General features: G+C 34.2%; 1 protein-coding gene across 8 annotated transcripts in view; it reads left to right on the top strand.

The window, feature by feature from the left end:
• The window catches only part of NAALADL2 (N-acetylated alpha-linked acidic dipeptidase like 2), a 1,320,052-nt gene that overhangs the window by 785,236 nt on the left and 511,758 nt on the right, over positions 1-23,058 (top strand). For all 8 annotated transcript variants that reach the window (XR_003316023.4, XM_057306508.1, XM_057306509.1 and 5 more), the window contains one exon: positions 21,505-21,778. Coding sequence is in view for 7 of the 8 variants with exons in the window: in XM_057306508.1 (XP_057162491.1) it covers positions 21,505-21,778 (274 nt within the window). In the remaining variant the exon portion in view is untranslated. The remainder of the gene's footprint in view (positions 1-21,504; positions 21,779-23,058) is intronic.

Below are 23,058 nucleotides of genomic sequence, written 5' to 3' on the forward strand. Positions count from 1 at the left end.
AATTAGTTCAAGTATTCCCAAACAGCATGATTTAATTTGGAAATATATGCATATATTTTTAAAAACTCTAAAAATAGACTCTGGCCATCCATGAAAAGTAATACTAAAGGTGGTAATTTGCAGAAGTTGCTTGGTTGGTGCTTATTTCTTACAGTTAGCTTAACAGAGTTCAATATAATTATGTAATATTCTTATGGCCAACTGTAAGAAAAATCAGAGCTCCACTTTTAACTATATACCAACTTCAACATTATGTGGCCTTGAGCAGTTGTGAGCTCTTATGAAAATAAGCATGAGTCAGTATTTCCAAGAATTAAAACAAGGATTTAGAGTAGTGGGCTCTAAAGAATTCGTTCATTTTCCTTATATTTTTCCCTCTGTTTTTCTCTGGATTTTTGTCTTCATTGGAGTTAGTAATTGTTAGAAATTCCAAATGTATTGGCTAATGAAAGGAGTTGTGTCATAGTTTATTATATAGAAGCCATAGAAATGGTAGAGACTAAGACCAGGGCAGAGGAACGTGGATGGGTAGTATTTATGTTAATTTAACTGCATTTAATGAATAGCCTGACCAAATTTCTGAAAATTATTATGTTACGTTTCAGTTCTGTTTTGGCTAAGTTTTTAGGAGAAAATGAAGCATAGTTTTTAGTTATTTTATATATTACATAATTCATTTATTATATAATATTTACATAGTATATAAATGTTCCATAGTAGATAAATTAAAGGATATGTATTAAAGACTTGTGGGTTATATAGAAAAGAAATACCCAAAATGCATACCAGAGAGTCTGTAGACTTTTTCTTTTGTATATTTGTTTTCTATTGCATTCATTTTCTTATTTGTATTATTTTCTTCTTTAAATTTTATTCTGTTATATTTCTAATTGGTTGAAATTGAAGTTAAATCATTGTATTTTTGCCTTCTTATATATTTGTTTAAAGCAGTAAGCTTTTCTCTAAGCACTGCTTTAGCTGTTCCCGTAAGTACTGCTATGTCATATTTTTATTATCACTCATTTAAAAATATCTTCTATTTCTATTTCGATTTTATCTTTGACTTACTGGTTATTTAGAAGGATTATGTAATCTCCAAGCTACTGGGATCTTCTATTCATATTTTGGTTATTGGTTTCTATCCTAATTCCACCGTGTTCAAAGCATATAGTCTGCATGATTTTGGTGTTTTGTAGTTTGCTGAGATTGCTTGGTAAATGTTCCATGTTCACTTACGAAGTTTTTGAGTATAGTTTCTCTTATATGTTAAATAGATCACTTTTCAAAATTATATCATTCAAGTTGTCTATTCCCTAACTTTTATTTTTCTGCATATTCTATCAGTTAATGAGAGGTCTGTTAAAATTTCCAACTATGATTGTAAATTTGCATATTTTCTTTGCTCTTTCAAATTTTGCTTTATAAATTTTATTTTATTTTATTTTATTTTATTTTATTTTATTTTATTTTGGGGAGGGGGCAGAGGGAGAGGGAGAAAGAGAATCCCAAGCAGGCTCCATGCTCAGCACAGAGCCCAAGGAGGGGCTTGATCTCCCGACCCTGAGGTCACAACGACAGCTAAAATCGAGTTGGGTGCTTAATGGACTGAGCCACCCAGGAGACCCTGCTTTATAAATTTTAAAGTCTATCTTACTTAACTGGAAGTCAGGGATTTCGTGTATTTGGTTTAACCACTTATCCAAAACAGCTACACAGTAGCTCCTACACAGATATTCAGTGGTTGTGTTGATGGGTCAGTGGGGAGTGGAGATTAAATGTGGAAGTTAGAATGGTTATGTAATGACGGAGTCCAGGAAATATGTGGGTGCAATACAGAGTGCCAAAGAAGTTAAGACGGTTTTGTCAGATTCTGCCAGATGGAAGCTTTTATATTTCCTGTACATAGTCGATATTCAGTGATGAGAGTATTGATATTTTTGTTTCTTCCTCAATCTGAGAACATGTTAGCTCTCTGTGTGTCTTTCAACAACTGGATTAACATCACTGATAATGCAGCCAATAGTATGAACCTAGACACATATACATAGAAAAAAGACATCATTGGCCTGATTCAAGAATTGTTCACTATCTCTGTTCTTACTGTAAAATTTACAGTTCTCTGAACCTTCACTTATTGATCTACCCTCTAGACTTGATGCTGTCAGCTTCTTTTGCCAGCCTTCATTAACTGGCATCTCTATATTCAGGACCCGGGAAACGCATATTACATAGTATATTCACAGATGTTTCTAGCCATCTCCCATTTCTATCTACATTTAAACATGGAGTAGAGCAGTGGTTCTTAAATATTTTGGTTATATATGTCCATAATTATTACATTAGGATTAAAATTGAGAAATTTTCAAAAGATTAATTTATTTAAAAATGGTAGAAATCCGGGGCTCCTGGGTGACTCAGCGGGTTAGGCATCTGACTCTGTTTCAGCTCAGGTCATGATCTCAGGGTCCTGAGATCAAGCCCTGCATCAGGCTCCATGCTTAGTGCAGAGTTTGCTTGTCCTTCTCTGTCCCCCTGGTTGCTCTTGCTCTCTCTCTCTCAAATAAACAAATAAATAAATAAATACAATCTTTAAAAAAATGATAGAAATCTGGCAACATATTAAACTAAAACGTTTTATAAAATATATTTTTCAAAGAAAGAAGTTAATGAGAAGAGTGGCATTGTTTTATATCTTCCAAATTTTTTCAGTGTCTGGATTAATAAAAGACTGTTTGACCCATATATGCTTCTGTATTCCATCTATTGCATAAGTTGATTTAGTTGAAGTTTACCAGGGAATCTGGCCTTACATACATATGTGGTTGGGAAAGGGTAATGCATTTTAAAAGCCTTTGTGGTTATTTAAAATCATATCAAAATTTAGGGGCGCCTGGGTGGCACAGCGGTTAAGCGTCTGCCTTCGGCTCAGGGTGTGATCCCGGCGTTATGGGATCGAGCCCCACATCAGGCTCTTCCGCTATGAGCCTGCTTCTTCCTCTCCCACTCCCCCTGCTTGTGTTCCCTCTCTCGCTGGCTGTCTCTGTCTCTGTTGAATAAATAAATAAAATATTTAAAAAATAAAATAAAATAAATAAAATAAAATCATATCAAAATTTAACAAGTGGCAGTTTCTTTTTTTTAATGTTTTTTTATTATATTATGTTTCTTAATAGTTGCAATATAGAATCTGAAACTATGTTAATAAGCTTTTCATACTTAATTGTATTAAAAATAAAATGACCAATCTTATATTTTAATTGGGTCTTCTCCCCGTGCACACTTCTGTGCCGTACATTGCTCACTTGGAAAATACTGCTTCCGTGAGTAATACAGATCTTCCCAATATTTACATACTTCATTATGCAACATAAAAAAATAACATCTATTTATGTTATCACTGATCTCATTAGAAACATTTTTATGTATTACAAATCTGTAAAGCTCATTGTGACAAATGCAAATTTTCCAAAATTCTAATTTTTACTATAAAGCTTAAATATTTTCATTGGCACCCAAAACTGCTATTTTCTTCGAGTCCTTCTTTGCTTATTTTTGAGAAATGTCTTCCAAATACCAAAGCTTGATCTACCATAGTTTATGTATTCGTTATTAAGTAAAAATGGTGTTTCATGGAAAGTAATACTGGATTAGCTCACAACTTAAACAAGTGTTTTTTCTGGAAACTCTTACACTTCGGCATGCAGCAAAAGTGCTTTATGTGCATTTTCCATTTTATGACAAAGACTATTAAAAAGACGTGTGCTCAAGTTTGAAATGTAATAAAATTAGTAAGTTTTAGAGATTCATCAATATTCATCGTGCATGAAACTGACCTTGTTTTTCCTGCAAGTGGATGGTAGTGGAGGATTCAATGATTATTAGGAAAGTTTGTTGCTACTGTCTTTACTTGTCCCAAAAAGCCAGCAGTTTTATCCACTGTTGCTTTTGCACCATCAGTTCATATTTCAACACAGTGAAAAAGGCAACTAATATCTTAGTATTATTACAAAAATATTTGTGATGTTCTCATAGATAACTGAAGGGGCCTCAGGAACTTTCCAGGGCGTGTTTGGACTACACTTTAAGAACCACTGGATTAGAAAGTCATCTCATGAGGTACCAGTATTTGGCCAGTGTCTGTTTTCTTTCGTTTCTTTCTTTCTTTTTTTTTTTTAAATATTTTATTTATTTATTTGAGGGAGAGAGAGACAGAGAGCCCGTGCTCACTAAAGAGCATGCACGAGCAGCAGAGAGGGGCAGAAGGAGAAGGAGAAGCAGACTCCCTGCTGAGCAGGGAACCTAACACCCTAAACTCACACATTGGACTCCATCCCAGGACCCTGGGATCATGACCCGAGCCTAAGGCAGACAGTTAATCGCTTAACCGGCTGAGTGACCCAGGAACCCCTAAATCTCTTTGCTTAAAACTTGGGAATTATTCAATTTTTTTTCTAGGCTCATTTTAATATAATTTAAAATCCCATGTGCCATATTTGAGTTTATGAATATAAACCACCTAAAACAATGGCAGGCACAGAACACTCAGAAAGTGTTGGGAATGTTGACAGTATAAGTAGCGGTAACTTTTAAGGATATTTATTTTCAAAAGCATTTGCATCGTGAATTTAATCTTGCCAACTGGTAGTACAGTTTTTCAATTACTTGTCGGGCATTTTCCTGTGGGGATCATTTTCTTACATTCTTTTTTTTTTTTTTTTAACTTTTTGCTTATCTGTGTTTTCTATCTTCACTCCCTTAATGGTAAATATACATTGCTTACATTAAAAAAAAAAAAACTCTTAAAGACATTATTTTAATTTTTCTATGAAGAATAATCAATAATCTCAATAATACGAGATTCTTGCTTCTAAATTTAACTTTCTCATCATGCTCCTATCCTAACTGTTAATGACTTGAATGAAAGAAAGAAAACATAAAAATTTGAATCTAGTGTCTAGAATTCAAAAATCATGTGTCAATATATTCAGATATCATGAATGTTTTGAGAAGAAAAGAGAAAGATGGCAAATAGGTCTTTATAATTCCCTCCATAAATCAAAATCAAGTTCAGGTGTATACACACACACACATACATATATACATATATATACATATATATTTTCTGGTGTAGTCCTTTTAGTAAAGTAGATGCTATGGCTTCCATTTCAGGACTTAGGACAGATCACTTAGGAAAGAAAGAGAAAGTAGCATTTATTAGGTGCTTGGAAGTTCTAGAGATTGTGCTTAAGTACTTTACACGTTTTCTCATTTAATGCTCTCAAAAAAAAAAAAAAACCTGTAAAATGTTACTGTTCAACATATTACAGTGTTGAAACTGAGGCTCCAAAGATATCTATATGTCCAAGGTCATCTAGCTTGTATGTGAGACTCAGAATTTAAGTCCTCTTTTGCTGAATCCAAAAATCCAGAATCTTTCCACTCTCTATCCTACTCTTCCCAAAGCTCCCATCTCCCCCACCACCCACTAACTCCTGTCAGTCTTTTGTTGACAGTCAGCTGTCCAAGTGTCTTGGGTTGTTCACTAGGTTCAGTTGGTTAGGTTCTGGCCCTCTAGGAACAGTATATGTCAGAAATATACCAACATCAGTGCTGCTCAATGCTGCTCATTTTTTTCCCCTCATGTGTACAATAGAGATGAAGTACTTAAATGATAGCTTATTCAAATATCACAACGTGCAATATGCTCTTCTTGTCAAAACTCTCTTGTTTCCTATCATTGTAGCATGTAGAGTTTTCATTTTTGTTTCCATACTGTCATGATTTCCAATGACCAGACATCTCTACGGATTGATTTCAACTCATTTCATGAAATTGGGTGTATTAACATTTGTTTTTGTTTTTGTTTTTCATGATTTATTCAATTTGTCATGTAGTAAGTATGACTTAATAGAGAAGATTTGACTCTAGGTTGTTGAAATGAGTCTGCCCATGAAGGAAGGTAGTCTTGATTAACAAGTAATGAATAGTATTTAAATTCTTACTTGTTTTGATCACTACTCTTTCAATAGCCTTAAACTATTTGCAGTATCACAGAAAAACAATATCTGAAAGTTATTTTTAATATATATTAGCCCTTTCTGGGGCACCTGTGTGGCTCAGTCAGTTAAACATCTGCCTTCAGCTTGGGTCATGATCCCAGAGCCGTGGGACTGAGCCCCACATTGGGCTCCTTGCTCAGCGGAGAGCCTGCTTCTCCCTCTTTTGCTGCTTCCCCTGCTTGTGCTCTCTTTCTCTCAAATAAATAAGTAAATAAATACCTACATACATAAATAAAATCTTTTTAAAAAGTATGTGTATGTAAAAATATACATACATATATACATAATATATATATATACATATATATATTAGCCCTTCCATTATATAAAATACCTTCATTGTTTCAGTCAACCTTGTAGTAGTACTCAAGATTTAATTTTCTGTATTGGAAAATAAACTAAAATATGTGTATATTTTGACAAAATTATATTTTTAATATAGTCTTAAAGGAATATTTATTTAGTAAAAAATGTTTACTGAATATTTGTTACAGTTACCATTTACTAGGTACAAGACATTATTGTTAGAGTTTAAGGATGTGTTGAAAGGGATAAGACTCATGACTTGCCCTTAAAAAGTTTATTTTTTAAAATTAGTGACATTGATTTATTTTGTGTTAATGCCAAAAAAAGAAAATCATGTTAGTGTTTTAGGTACTTAAAAAAATTCTCAGTAAATATGCTTATTCTGAAGTATGATGGAGATTAGCCATTTTTTGTTACAATCTTAATGAAATGAAGTATTTCTCCTGATATTTATTTAGTAATGTATTCATTTACCTAAAGAAACATTGAATCATGGAATAGTGACTCTTTAAATCATAAGGCCCTATAAATATTGATACCATCCAAGTTTATGTCATTGAATTAGAGAACCTAGCAGATGAAACTAAATTTTTTTAAGTTCTTTATTTAAATTCAATGTAGTTAACATATACTGTATTATTAATTTCAGGGGTGGAATTTAGTGATTCATCAGTTGCATATAACACCCAGTGCTCATGACATCAAGTGCCTACCTTAATGCCCATTGCGCAATTACCCCATTCCCCACCCATCTCCTGAAACTAAAGATTTGTAATGTCTTACTGATTGGATTAACTTGACGATTTTGTGAGTCTGCTTTTAGATTTGGTTTAGGTAGGTTAAGGTGGCTTAATCTGAAAAGTAACCTTTGACAACAATTCTCTCTGAAAAACAGAGAAAGAGTCTCAGAAACCAGACACTATTATCAGATCATGACCTGAGCCGAAACCAAAAGTCAGACGCTCAAGAGACTGAGCCATCCAAGCACCCCACAACTGTATTTTTAAATTATAATCCAAATATGCTAGAGATAAAGTTATCTCCTATATACAAGGGTGAAGATGTAGTTATACCACTAGACTTTTTTTTTTCTTTTTTCTTTTTTTCCCCCCTCAGATCACAACAGATGTGTTGGTATTTTATATTTCTCTGTGTTCTGGTTTTAATAAAGCTTATTTTACTGTTTTACAGCATTTGTATTTTACTGTGTGAAACATAAGTTTGAAAGAAATATCAAATTAATTAAATAAGTACTTAATGATCTTTATGCTAGGGACTTAGCAGGAGATCACCAGCCCCATCAGCATCATTTCATAACGTGCAAAGCAGTTATGTGCCATATTCTTCTGGATTACAAAGAGAAGGAATATTAAGATCTCCAGATAATCTACTTATGTGCCAATTTTTTCAAAAGAAATGTATAAGTAGCAGTTTTCTTCTTTCTTGTTCAGATGACTCCCAAACTCTGAAATTTGGTGTATTGTATTCCTGAAACAAGTTCGATATCCCTAAATCATACTTTCTCATAAGCATTAAAGATCTCTCTCTTCCAGCTTCACAACATCTGACTTTTGATTATTTTACCCAGAATACTGTACTTTCTACCACTTGGTATTTTTATTGCATTTGGAAAGTGTCTAAGATTGTGAGACTAAGATTGCTGCTTCCCCTCTAGGGATAGTGGATATCTGAAATACAATGTAGTATAGTAGAAATCTGACCCATTTAATCTGGAACATTTTCCATCTTGATTACATTACCTGATTTTCAATTTCCTTAGTTATAAAATGGTAACAGTAGTTGAGAGTTTTTTATGCAATGAATCTGCACCATGTTTTCAGTCCTAATAGTGTATATTCAATACATGATTTACGATTAGTATGTTATTTTAGAAGGTAAGAAATAGTTGAGTAAGTAATCATGCTTTTATTTGGCATGGTGTTAGTGGCTGGCTGGCAAGGAAGATGAGGGGATGTTGCCATTTTCTCCTAATCATTTAATTTCTTGATATTATGTGTGATACAATTTTATCATGTGTTTTAGTCTTTATATTTCCAAAGTAAAATTAAAAGGTAAAAAAAATCAGCTTATGCTTTAGTGTTTATTCATTTATTTATTTTTTAATGTTCATAGTAGCTTTATTTGCAATAGTCAAAAAAATGGAACCAACCTCCATTAACAGGTGAATGAATAAACATTGTGGTATCTCCATAAGATGGAAAAGAGCAATAAAAAAGAGTGAATCATTGATATATAAAACAACATGGATAAATCTCAAGAAGCATGCTGAGTGAATAAAGCCAGACAAAACACAGCCCTATTATATGATTCTATGTAAAAACCTAGGAAATGAAAATTAACCTAGAGTGACAGAAAGCCGATCAGTGTTTGCCCCTTGAAGAGCAAAGTGTCCAGTGGGAGGATTTCACAGGACATGCTTTAGTATTTAAATTCACTACTCACATATAGTATGTAATTCACAGATTTTTACTACATTGGATGCCAAGTCAGATAATAAATTTAAATAAATTTTTGATTTATTTAGTTTGTGAAAAATACCAGCTGGTATACTATGAGTCCTTGTGTATGTTATTGTATACACACATAATAAAATCTCAGTAAACTCTAGTAAATGTGCTGGGTTTTTCTCTGCTAGTATGTTTCTTTAGCTGTTTTCTTTCCTCATTCATTTACAACATAATCTTGGCACTCACCCTGGTACTAGGAATGCTACATGCATCGCTTCCTCCAATTCTAACATCAGTGTTGCTCTGTGGCTCATCCAGTAGCAGGTGTTGAACATTGATATAAACAGAATTTTGTCTACCAAAGCCAAAATCCTCCCATTTCCAGTCTCTACTGGCCAAAGGAACGCTAATGCAAAACTTCCAAATTCAAGTCTCAGCCACGACGGTTCATGATGCTGCCTGCCGAGACTACTGGCCCATGGAAACTCTTATTGTAAAAATTAAGGCAAAGTAAAACTTTCTGTCAAATACCTTGTGATTTTAAGTGACATACTCCTAGTTTTGCAGCTTTCTTTGGGATTAGTAAATTGAGATTACATTGCACTTAATTACTTAATAACATTTGTCTTTGAATGTAGCAAATTACCGAATTATAACAGAACCGTTCACCATAAATACCAAAATACCTATTGTAGGGGAAAAAAATTAAGAAAAATGGTCGAAAGTCCCAATGAAATTTAGGCATTTTAATATTCTAAATGATTTGAAGTGATTAATGACTATAATCTTTTGATTAGAACATTTGTATCAAGGGGCGCTTGGGTGGCTCAGTTGGTTGAATGTCTGCCTTTGGCTCAGGTCCTGATCCCAGGGTCCTGGAATGGAGCCTGCATCAAGCCCCACATCTGGCTTCTTGCCCAGTAGGGAGCCTGTAAATAATTTGACAAATTTAAAATACAGTGTTACTCAGAGTCCATATTCTCTCATGCTTCATTCCCCCCCTTTCTTTATCCCTTTCTTCTCCTACCGATCTTCCTACGTATGTTCCATAGATGAGTGAAACCATATGATAATTGTCTTTCTCTGCTTGACTGATTTCACTTAGCATTATCGCCTCCAGTGCCGTCCATGTTGTAGCAAATGTTGAGAAATTGTTCTTTTTGATAGCTGAGTAATATTCCATTGTTTATATGGACCACATCTTCTTAATCCAGTCATCTGTTGAAGGGCATCTCGGCTCTTCAGAGGGGAGGGGAGTGGGGGAATGGGTAGGCCGGTGATGGGTATTAAGGAGGGTACATATTGCATGGTGCACTGGGTGTTATACGCAACTAATGAATCATGGAACTTTACATCAAAAAACCAGGGATGTACTGTATGGTGACTAACATAATATAATAAAAAATATTATTATAAAAATATAAATAAATAAATAAATAAATACAGTGTTAAAGGCAACAGAATTAAAAAGTAATCTTAGGAAAATTGGATTTGTGAACAAGTATTTATTATTCTTAATTATTTGAAATGTTAGGTAATATTTATTAAAAAATATTGTTCCCTCTATCATTTTTAAAAGACCAGTGATTTTATAACCATGTTATACAAAAACTTCATTAACATTTTTCAGGATACTTTATATAGATACAGACGCATAGATATATAGATATAGTGGTTCTCTTCAGATTACTGTAAAGGGGTTTCATTTCCCCTCAAATCCAGTCAACGATCATAATATGGATTGAATAATTTCCATACGGTAGGGCAATGCGCAAAATGATATCACACCAATCAACTTTGAATAAATTATCTACATTATAGGTCTGTGGGAAAAAAATAAAAAACAAGAAAATGGATTATAATCCTTAGCTACTCTTCCAGAGTTTCCCTGCTTGGATGTTGTGGAAATAGCAATCAGTATTTACAAAGAAATCATGTGTTACATGGAAGTTGGGCACTCAAGTTAGTGCATTTCTGGTTTTGGTAGTATTTAAAAATAAATATTCTGAAAAACACATAGATAATGTATACATAAACTTCCTTTAAAATACTACTATCCTGAGCTCACAGAATAGTAAAGGAAATCCCCAAGGGGACCAAAATGTAGGAAAGAGTGCTGTGGCAGGTGATGAATCCGGAAACCTAGAACTGTGAGAATTAATAGCAGGTGGCACAGGGAGCAATGGAAAAGCTGTAATTCAAAGAAGAAATAATAAAATTCTTAAAGCATTAAAGGCATTGAATCAGTAGTTCATAGTTCTCTCATAATAAGAACATCAAGTACAATGTTTAGTTTAAGAATAATTCCTATCTTTCAAAAATTATAATCAAATTCAAACTCTCCCAGAGAACAGATCAAGAAGGAACACTCTCTATTTCATTTTATGAAGTTTGTATAACTTCAAGCCAAAATCAGACAGAAATGATGCCTGAAAGGGACATTGGCTACCAACTTTACTTCTAAAAAGTGACATGAAAATTATAAACAAAATGTTGGCAAATGCATTCTAAGTAAAAGGTAATTTTAGAAATGCAAGTTTGAATGCTAAAAAATTGACTACTATAATCCATCATATTGAAGAAAAGGATAATATGATTCTTAATAAATGAATCAGAATTTATGATAAAATTTAATACTGATTCATGAAACATCTTTTATCAAAATAAGAATGGGAGGAACATCTTTGACCTGATATTTGAAATAGGAAATACATGACCACTATTACAACTTATTAAATATTTTATTAAATATTTTCTGGAGGTTTTGACCTGCATTGTAATAAAAAAAAATAGTAATCACATCCATAATTGACTAGAAAGGAAGTTAAAAAATCCTCATTATTTGCTTATCACATATTTTTTTTATGTAGAAAACTCAAGGAAATAGTATCATTAATAAGGGAATTTAGCAAGATTATTTGATAGAACATAATAGTATTCCTCAGTACCAGTAATATACAGAAAAATATTTTAATTTTATAACATTTTATGTTAGCATTAACAGCTATTTGATATATTAAGGACTTATTTTTATGTTATTGTAAGGATGACATTTCTCCTCAAATTGATCTTCACTCTCAGGATAATTCCAGATACAATCTTGACAAGGAAATTGATAAGGTCATTCCATTATTAATATGGAAGAGAAAAAAGTTGTGAAGCTGTCTTTAAGGAAGTATAAGTAAGAGGACTTGCCATTCTGAATATTAACATGTATTAGAAAGTCAAACTAATTAATATAGCATATTAAAATGGACATGGATCAAAAAGATGGATGGAATTGATTGGGGATCCACGACAAACCCACACACATATGGAAATTCATAAATGACAGAAATGTCATTGCACATCGGTGACCGGGTTTGATCAAGGGTACTAGGATGGTTATTCATATGGAAAAAAAAGTGATATGGAATTCCCACCTCATACCCCACCCCCAATTCACACAAACACATTCCAAGTAAACACTGAAATGTTTAAAAACAAATTCCTTAAAACTTTAGGAAAAAATGAGAGTCATTTTATCACCTCAGGTTTGAGAAGAATTTCTTAAGCACATCAAAAAAGTGTATAGACCATTGCATTATATTAAAATTATGTACATTGTAATTCTATTCATCATAAGACATTAAAATGAAAGAGAAGCCAAAAACTGGTAGAACAGAGTGACCTAAAGAGAATTTTCCAGAATATAAAAAACTTGCATAAATGTAGACAAAATACACAGTCACTGCACAGAAAAGGAAGTACAGATAGCTAAATAATACATGAAAAGATCCTCATGAGTAATTACGGAAATGTAAACAAAAGATACATTGGTATACAGTTTTATGCTCATTGGTTAGCAAAAATTAGATACACTGAAAATTGGACCTCTTAAAAAGTGCTGGTGGTATAAAATGTTTTGTAAAATTGCATAGCATACCCAGCAACCCAGTAATGATACTTTGAGTTAAATAAATAATGATATATAATTTTACACCTGCCACATTGGCAAAATTATAAAATGAAATAAAATAAAGGACAACACCAAGTGTTGGTGAGGAACGGAGGGATCAGAACTTCCATGCAGAGCAGATAGGAATGTAATCAAAATACTTTCAAAAGCATTTTGTCAGGGTGCCTGGCTGGCTCAGTTGGTAGAGCATGTGATTCATGATCTTGGGCCCCCGAGTTTGAGCCCCACATTAGGTGCAGAAATACTTTAGTAACTAAATAAATCTTTAATATAAATAAATAAAAGCATTTTGGCACTTCTTACTAAAGATATACAGGTATATGCCTTCCTTGCCTAGAGAAACTCTTGCATATGTCTATCAGGAAATATGAACAAGAATGTTCCTTTATTTATTTTTTTCCTGTGCCCTTTCATGGAAGAAGGCGAGATCTAGGGGCAAAAAAGTCTCTTCTCATGCATTTCCCATTGACTGAACCTAAAACTGACTGGAACCCAGAGGGCTTGATAAAGGTCCATACAGGTTTACCTTCCGGGCATGCAGGAAGCATAGGGCAGAGAAAGGATTTGGGGGACAAAGGAAGAATTCTATCATCCAGGTGTTCATAGAAAGTTGATTTACATTGAACTGTGTAGATGTTCTCATAGTGTTTTTTTTTTTTAAGTTACTTCTGTGTGTTGGTTATTTTCTAATTTTGTCTATTTTCTCCTTTTAAAAAGAAAATAGTTTACCTAATGATTTATTATCTTCCTTTCTTCCTTGTATTATAACTTACTCATATTTATAATAATGGAAAACTGTGAACAATTTTAAAATACTTATCTCAGGAAATCAATAAATAAATGAGGAGGAATCTCAGAAACCTAATAGTAAGCGAAAAAAAGCAAATCTCAAAAGAATACATATATATTAACTATAATCACCATGCTGTAAGTTGCTAAGAGACTAGATGTTAAATGTTCTCACTACAAAAAAGAAATGATAGTTATGTGATGTGTGGAGATTATAGTGGTAATCATTTTGCAATAGTAAGTGTATCAAATTAACATGTTGTATACCTTAAACTTATACAATGTTTTATACCAATTATATCTCAATACAGATGAAAAAAATTAATTCATATGTAAAATGACAGCTGTATAAAAGCAAGCATTCAAAAAATACCGTGTACAGTATTAAGGCCATATGCATACATAAATATTAAATCTATACAAAGAAGGCAATGAGAAGCAAAAAAGAAAAGAATCAGATTGTGGGGGATGGTTACCCTAGGGGAACAAGGTAAGTGATGAAATTAAGAGGACTGAGGGGGCTTCAATAACATCAGAGATGTTATACTTCATAAGCTGGGTTGTTCCTTCATTATTCTTTATTTTGCATGTTATATGTTCTTTATATATTCAATTTGTTCATAATATTAAAACATGAAATTATAATACAAAAAGTATATATCCCTTCAATTCAGAGTGAGATAGAAAATATAGATATCCTCTCTTCAGGAGTTTTAGCTTAGTACTTAATAATATTTAGAAATTATCTAGCATTGGGACAAATTACTAATTCTTCAGTTGAGCCCCTAAAGAAGTATTTGATTTACTTTTTGAGGCCATCTTTTATAAAAATATACACTTTAAAAATGTAATTTTTTTTGAGTTGCAAAACAAATGGCAGATTACACATTTTACATACTCAGAGGTGGATTCATGTGCATCAATCAACTGAATAGAAGAGGAAAAAAAAACTAATCGAAATTTCTCTTTTTTTCTATTAATGTTGACCATATACAGATAAATTTTCAAAATGTGTTCTCTAATTCTACACATATTACAAAAGAACATTGATGCATCTTTCTAAATAACTTTCTCCTCAAACTTGAGTTCAGTTTCAACTCAATTAATTTACTTGCTCTATCCTAAATAGTGCAGAGAGAACTTCAGTAACAGTAAAGGAAGAGGATGGGGATACAGGAATCAGATAAAGGAAAAAAGAACAGGATAGAGACCTAGATGAGGGAGTAGGATATACCAACCTTCATCTCCCCAGAAATAATAATTAGCTATCCGAGAATTAAAATAGCCTTAAGAGGGCTCAAGAGTCCAGTTAAGAACATACAACAACACAATGGAGCCAGAAATGGGGATTAACTCTACAGAGAGGACTGTGGAGATCAGCTTAGCTGAGCCATCCAGGAATAGTTAGGAACCAAGAAGAAAGGTAGAGGCTATTGGTATCAACCTTGCAGTAGATGCCACTGTGCTTCCCAGTGGCCACCTCTGTAGAGGGCTGTAGCAGTCTTTGTCACGGAGGGCCTCAGCCACAGATTCCCTGCAGCTTTCATAGCGGAAAACCCCTAACGTTCGTTGGCACAAACTTCAGGGGCCTGATCCTCAGAGTTCACTTGCAGCTTTCACCACTGAGGTAATCAAAATCTCTCACTGCCACAGATTCCTAGGAGGGGAAGATGCCACTGTGCCCTCTTCCATCAGAAAGAGCTACTATTGCACAATTCAGAGGACCAGAACTGCCACCACCCCCCATCCATGCACATCCCTTGACCCTAGAGCCAGAGCTGCTCTGCATATACCCCCAATTTAGATCTGGATATAGCTGCCACTCTGTGTATGCCTCTGGCTCAGGCAGTGGCGTCACTCCTGCTGTGGGCTTGCCAGAGCCCTGGACCTCAGGAGCCACTATCACTCTATAAGGGTCTATACTCTAGACCCTGGCTTTGCGATTGCTCTAAGAGTGCCCTTGCATCAGGTAACAATATCACCACCACTGCAAGGGTGCTGCGAGCTGATCAGAACCTGAGAGATAAATTGTTGGCCATAATATCCCCCATGGGAGAAAAAGAAACAGGGAGTTCCCAGAAGCCTTTGCTCTGCACCCAGCAGCCCTAAGACTGCATACCCCATGGCCTTCCCCTCTGAGGACCCCTGCAATCTTATATGAGACAAAATAGCATATCAAAAACTATAAATAGACAAAGAGGTTTACTATATAATGGGTTTCAATTCATTAAGAGAATATAACAACTATATATGCATGCGCCCAGCATTGGAACCCCTGTATTGAGCAAATTTTAACATACTTGAAGGCAGAAATGCATAGCAATGCAACAGTAGTTGATTTTAATACCCTGCTTTAAATAGTGGATATCTCATTCAGAAAGAAAATCAGTAAGAAATGTTGGATGTGGTCTGCAGTTTAGACCAAATAGACCTAATGGACGTATACTGAACATTCCATCCAGTAGCAGCAGAATACTCATTCTTAAGCACACACAGAACATCTCCATTATAGATCATATTTCAAGGCACAGAACAGTCTTCAGAAATTTAAGGAGTTTGAAATCATACCAAATATCTTTTCTTTCTTTCCTTCTTTCTTTCTTTCTTTTCTTTCTTTCTTTCTTTCTTTCTTTCTTTCTTTCTTTCTTTCTTTCTTTGTTTTATTTGTTAGAGAGAGTGCATGAGCTGGGTGGGGGAGCAGAAGTAGACTCCCCACTAAGTGGGGAGCCCCACTGGAGGCTGGATCCCAGGACCCTGATATCATGACCTGAGCCAAAGGCAGATGCTTAACCAACTGAGCCACCCACACACCCCCCAAATATCTTTTCTGTTCACAGTGTTATGAAATTAGAATTTAATAATAGGAAGAAAGTGAAAAAATGAAAATATGTAGAAATTAAACAGCATAACTCCTGAACAACTGATGTGTCATGGAAAAAAATCAAAAAGGAAATTAAAAAAAAAAAAAAAAAACTCGAGACAAACAAAAATGGAAACAAAACACACCAAAACTTATGGGATGTAGCAAAAACAGTTCTAAGAGAAAGTTTATAGAGATAAATGCCTACATTAAGGGGGAAAAAATCTCAAATAAGCAACCTAACTTTACACCTCAAGGAACTAGGAAAAGATGAACCAGCTAAGCCTGAGCTTAGCAGAAGGAAGGAAATAAAGATCAGAGCAGAAATAAGTGAAATAGAAATTAGGAAAACAATAGAAAAAAATCAGTTAAACTAAGAGCTTTCTTTTTTATTATTTTTTTATTTTATTTTTTTAAAGACTTTATTTATTTATTTGACAGAGAAAGAGACAGCCAGCGAGAGGGGGAACACAAGTAGGGGGAGTGAGCGAGAAAGAAGCAGGCTCCCAGCAGGACTCTGGGATTACGCCCTGAGCCGAAGGCAGATGCTTAACGACTGAGCTACCCAGGTGCCCCTCTTTTTTAAAGATAAAATTAACAAACCTTTAGCTAGACTAAGACAAAAGAGAAAACTCAAAATTATAAATAGAGGTGGAGACATTACAACTAACACCACAGAAATGCAAAGAAATGTAAGAGACTACTGTGAACAATTATATGCCAACAAATTGCACAACCTAAAAGAAATGGCTAAATTCCTGGAAACATACAACCTCCCAAGACTGACTCATGAAGAAATAGAAAATCTGAATTGATGCATAAACTAGAAAGGAGACTGAATCAGTAATAAAAACCTCCAAACCAAGAAAAGCCCAGGATCAGATGGCTTTACTGGTGAATTCTACCAAGCATTTAAAGAAGAATTAATGCTAGTCCTTCTCAAACTCTTCCAAAAAGTTGAGGCTCATGATCTGAGACCAACATTAAGATGAATACCGAAGCCAAACAAGAATACTACAAGAAAAGAAAATTATAGGTCAGTACACTAATGAACCTGGATGCAAAAATCCCCACACAAAATACTAGCCAAGAGAATCCAATAGCGTATTCACAGCATCACACACCATGATCAAGTGGGATTTACCCCTGAGATGCAAGGATGGTTGAAAATATGCAAATCAGTAAGTTTGGCACACGATATTAACAGAATGAAGGATAAAAATCTTATGATCATCTCAATAGATGAAGAAAAAAGGCATAGGGCAAATTCAACATCTTTTCATTATAAAAACTTTCATTAAATTAAGTATAGAAGGAATAGTTTAGTAAAGGCAAGCTTACAGCTACCATCATACTTGACAATAAAGAGCTAAAAGCTTTTCCTCTAAGATGAGGAACAAGACAAAGATTCTCAATCTCTCCACTTCTAGTCAACATATTACTAGAAATCCCAGCCAGAACAATTAGGCATAAATAAACAAATAAGTAAATCTTATTTATATTGGAAAAAAAGAAGTAAAACTGTCTGTGTTTACACATGACATGATTTTATATACAGAAAACCTTAAAGCTTCCACAAAAAAAACTATTAGAACTAATAAATTCAGTAAAGTTGTAGGATACAAAATCAATATAAAAATCAGTTGCATTTCTACGCACTAACAACAAACCATGTGAAAAAGCAATTAAGAAAACAATCCCATTTATAATAGCACAAAAAATAATAAAACACTTAGGAATAAATGTTACCAAGGAGGTTAAACACCCATATACTGAAAACTGTAAGACATTGGTAAAAAAAAAAAAAAAAAAAAAAAAAATTGAAACAATACACACATAAATGGAAGGACATCTCATGTTCTTGGATTAGAAGAATTAATACTGTTAAAATGAACATAATATCCAAAGTAATCTACAGATTCAGTGCAATCCCTATCAAAATTCCAATGACATTTTTCACAGAAATAGAACAACCCTAAATTTATATGGAACCGGAAAAGCCCCTGAGTAGCCAAAGCAATCTTGAGAAAGAAGAACAACTCTGGACACATCACACTTCTTGACTTAAAACTATGTTATGAATAATAATCAAAATATTACAGTATAACATAAAAACTGATCTGTGATCTGTTTAATCAAAAATGACCAATGAAATGGATCCAATGATCAAAAATAGATCAGTGCAACAGAATAGAGGACCCAGAAGTAAATCTACACATAATCATTCAATTTTCTTTTTTTTTTTTAAGATTTTATTTATTTGAGAGAGAGAGAGCACACACACAAGCAGGGGATTGGCAGGCAGAGGGAGAAGCAGGCTCCCCGCTGAGCAGGGAGCCCGATGGGGGGCTCATTCCCAGGATCCTGGGATCATGACCTGAGCCGAAGGCAGATGCTTAACCAACTAAGCCACCCAGGCGCCCCAAGGTCAATTAATTTTCAGCAAAGGAACCAAGAACAGATAATAGGGAAAGAATAGTTTCTTCAATAACTAGTGTTGAAAAAACTGGAATTCACATGCAAAAGAATTAAATTGAATTCTATCTTGCACCATTCATGAAAATCAAATGTAAAACTGAAACTGCAGTACTCCCAGAAGAGAACAAATAAAAGGGAATATTTCTTGACATTGGTCCTTGCAGTTATTATTTTTTTATTGATATGACGACAAAAGCACAGGCAACAAAGCAAAAATAAACAAGTGAAACTATATCAAACTAAAAGCTTCTGCACAGCAAAGGAAGCACCGTGAAAATGAAAAGAACCTGTGGAATGAGAGAAAATATTTACACAGCATATGTTTGACAAGGGGTTCATATTTAAAATATGTAAGGAACTTATACAATTCAGTAGCAAGGAAACCACAAATAGTCCCATTAAAAAATGGGCTAAGGGCCTAAATAGACACTTCTCCAAAAAGGATATCCAAATGACCAACCGATATGTGAAAGGTGCTCAACATCACTCGTCATCAGGGAATACAAAGCAAAACCACAATGAGATATCACCTTACACCTGCTGGGTGTCTATTATTAAAAAAAAAAAAAAAAATAGAAAAAAGACAAAAAAAAAAAGAAAACAACAAAAACAACATGCTGGTGAGGATGTGAAGAAAAGATAACCTTTGTTAGTGGGAATCTAAGCTGGTACAGCCATTACAGAAATCAGTATGGATGTTCCTCAAAAAAATTAAAACTAGAACTGCCATATGAGCCAGCAATCCACGTCTGGGTATATATCCAAAGGAAATGAAATCAGAAGAGATATTTGTACTCATGTTCATTGCAGCATTATTCACAATAGCCAAAGTATGAAAACAACCTAAGTGCTCATGGATGGATGAATGGATAAAGAAAATGTGGGATAGATGTGCAATGGAATATTATTCAATCTCAAAAAAGGGGATCATGCCTTCTGTGATAACATAAATATCTCAGAGGACAAGTGAAATAAGACAGAAAGATACTGCACAGTGTAGTTTAAAAAACAAACTAACAAACTCATAGTAACAGAGTAGAATCATAGTTGCCAATGGAGTGGGGGTGAGGCAAAGGAGGAGATGTTGGTCAAGGGGATACAAGCCTTCAGTTATAAGATGAATAATTTCTGAGGATCTACTGTACAGCATGGTGACTATAGTTAATAGTACTGCATTGTATACTTCAAATTTGCTGAGAGTAGATCCTAAATGTTTTCAACACACAGAACACACACAGAAAGGTAAGCACTAAGGTAACGGATGTGTTAATTAGATTGTCATAATTTCATAATGTACAGGTATATCAAATAATGTGCACATTAAATATATACAATTTCATTTGTCAATTATACAAAAAGCCTCCCCTGCCAAACACACACACACACACACACACACACACACACACTCAGAAGGCAGACCAGTCTTATTCAGAGTAAAAAGTGAAATTCTTTCAATCAGTCTTTCACAAAACTTATGTGGCATTGATAATTGGTTAAACTACATATTTAAAAAAAAATTGAAACAGCCTTGGAAAAAAATTGGGAAATTATTTATTATTCCGTTTTCTTATATAGATCAGCTTTTAGCTGTGTCTACAGCCCTACTTTTTGTCTCCAGTAATGCTTTCCTGTATTATCATATATGTATTTTTTTTCTGATGTGTATAATCGTCCTAAAAGAATCAAGTATGTGTGATAAAAATAATGCGATGAACCAAAATAAAAATAGTATCCATGTAGCTAACATCCGTTTAGGCACCAATTTGGATAGCAATAAAATTCTTATAAGAAGATACATTTTTGCCAAAAAAGAAACTGGTCGCTTCACATCCCAGCCCAAAACAAACTTTACTGGATTATTATTTTTAAATTTCACATATCTTATTTTGTTCTAGGTTCTGCACGGATTTTTTTTTACAGATTTTTTTTTTTTTTTTTTGGTTTCTAGGGTGTCATAAGCAAAAATAGTGTCACCGGATTTTGGAACAGGTATAGGAATAAATATGTAGACTACAGCAAGCACACACAAAAATTAATTTCTTATTTGATTATCTGTGGTTGGTTTTACCATGATATACTGATTTTATTGAATATCATTGTGCTCATAGGATCATGAAATTTGGCATGTAATTTGTATCAAAATCGTTCTCTCTGTATCATTTTAAGTAGCAATAGCTGTGTATGAATCATGTAACTCTATATGGAATCATATTAACTGCAATACAAAACTGTCTCCACCAGCATGACTCCTAGTTTTGGAACTGAGTTTTAAATGGATTATGTTGACGTCCGAGAAAGATCAGAACTAATAAAAGAACTGGTTGGCATTAATCACTCTCTTCTCTACAATCCCATAGTACTTTATTGGTTCTCAATTTAAGAACTTAGTTCATTCTGCTTTGATTTAGTGCAATTTTTCTGTGGGCTCATCACCTCCAACAAACTGTGAATTTCTTGTACAGGGTCCTGTCCCATTCATTTTTCATATCCCACATCTATTAATAATTGTTCATATACTAAATGGTTATAACTCAACAGAATATTTTTCCTTTTTTTTTTAGAATGTACTTTTTAAATTTTTTTCAGAAATTTGGTACAACTGTATAAAAGTGAAGATGACACAGAAATTTCAAAGAAAATTAAGACTCACTGGACTTCTTTGGGCCTAGAAGATGTACAGTTTGTAAATTACTCTGTGCTGCTTAATCTGGCAGGCCCTTCTGCCAGCTCTGTGACTCTGAGCAGCCACGGCCAATGCTTTCATCCTAATGGCCAGCCCTGCAGTGAAGAAGCCAGAACACATAGCAGCCAAGATCTGCTCTACTCATATGCAGCCTATTCTGCCAAAGGAACTCTCGAGGTAATATGACCATTTGTCTCTGTCATTTATAGTGAAATGGAATTAGAAAACAACAGCTTTCATCTAAATTGAACTAACTGCCAAGGTGCAACATAAAAAAGTAACCATTAAATGTTCTCAGTGTGGCAGTGCCAGGGAAGGGGAAGGAAGATTTGGATTGCCTGACCTTTTTTCTTGTCATATATTGAAAGTGAAAACATGTTAGAAGAATTTAATTCCAAAGTGTTGAATGCGTGACTGAGTTATTCACATTTTGCTTAGCTGGTAGAGGACACATTCACTTTATTTTTGGGGGTTTTGAAGAGGTAAGGTAAATTTTAATGGATTGATATGGACAGAAGGAATAGAAATGGAGGCAGTTGTGTTTTGAGATTGTGCACACACACAAGAAATGAAGTGGAAAATCGATGTGATTATTCACAGATATAAGATTTGAAATACAGCGCTTCTGCTTTCTTGATGGAAAACACTGGAGACAAGGAGCCAGGTCTACGCAGATTATCGCTGTACTTTTCCTGGCTTAGCTGGCTGTTGGGCTCGGTGCTGAAGTGCATGCCTTCTGGAGCCACAGAGACCAGTTTCACATCGCAGTTCCCTAATTACCCACTGTTACTTACCCATCTAGGGCTGAGTTCCCTCAGCTCTGTGATGGGAATAAAAATAGTCCCAACTTTATAAGGTTCTTGTGAAAACTAAACTAGCTAATATATGGAAACCTTGGAGGACAGAGCCTAGCCCACAGTAAGGACAAGATACCAGTTAGATACACTATATAATTGGTCCTGTTTCCTTCCTATAGGCACATTTTGTCTCCGTGTAAACATACCATTTTAATAAACACATTTAGGTTTTTTCCAAACCTTTATATTGCCTCATTTAATACAAATGAAATAATTATATGTTTCTGATTGTTGTTAATTATTGGCACAGCTTTTTCAGAATCTATTAACACTGATTAATACATTAAGTATTTAAATCATTTGAAGTTACTTCACAGATATGTTCCTGGTTTTTGGTTTTTGTTTGTTTCGTTTGTTTTTCATTTTGGGGGGAGAGTACGGAGAGAGTTCTTTTACTGGTGGTTCAGCGTTGTTTGCATTCTGCTAGTCATTCTCTGATTTATAGCAGAAGGACTGCTTATAACCACTATCACGGAAAGCCTTATGATTAATTAAAAGTTAATATAATATGAAATGTCTGCAGTATTCCTAGGGTAGGACTCATATAATTTGATTTGATTAATGTATACAGTTTCTGGTAGGCAATGATGGGAGGGAGCC

Source organism: Ursus arctos, unplaced genomic scaffold (genome assembly GCF_023065955.2).
Source record: "Ursus arctos isolate Adak ecotype North America unplaced genomic scaffold, UrsArc2.0 scaffold_4, whole genome shotgun sequence".
NCBI classification, from domain to species: domain Eukaryota; kingdom Metazoa; phylum Chordata; class Mammalia; order Carnivora; family Ursidae; genus Ursus; species Ursus arctos.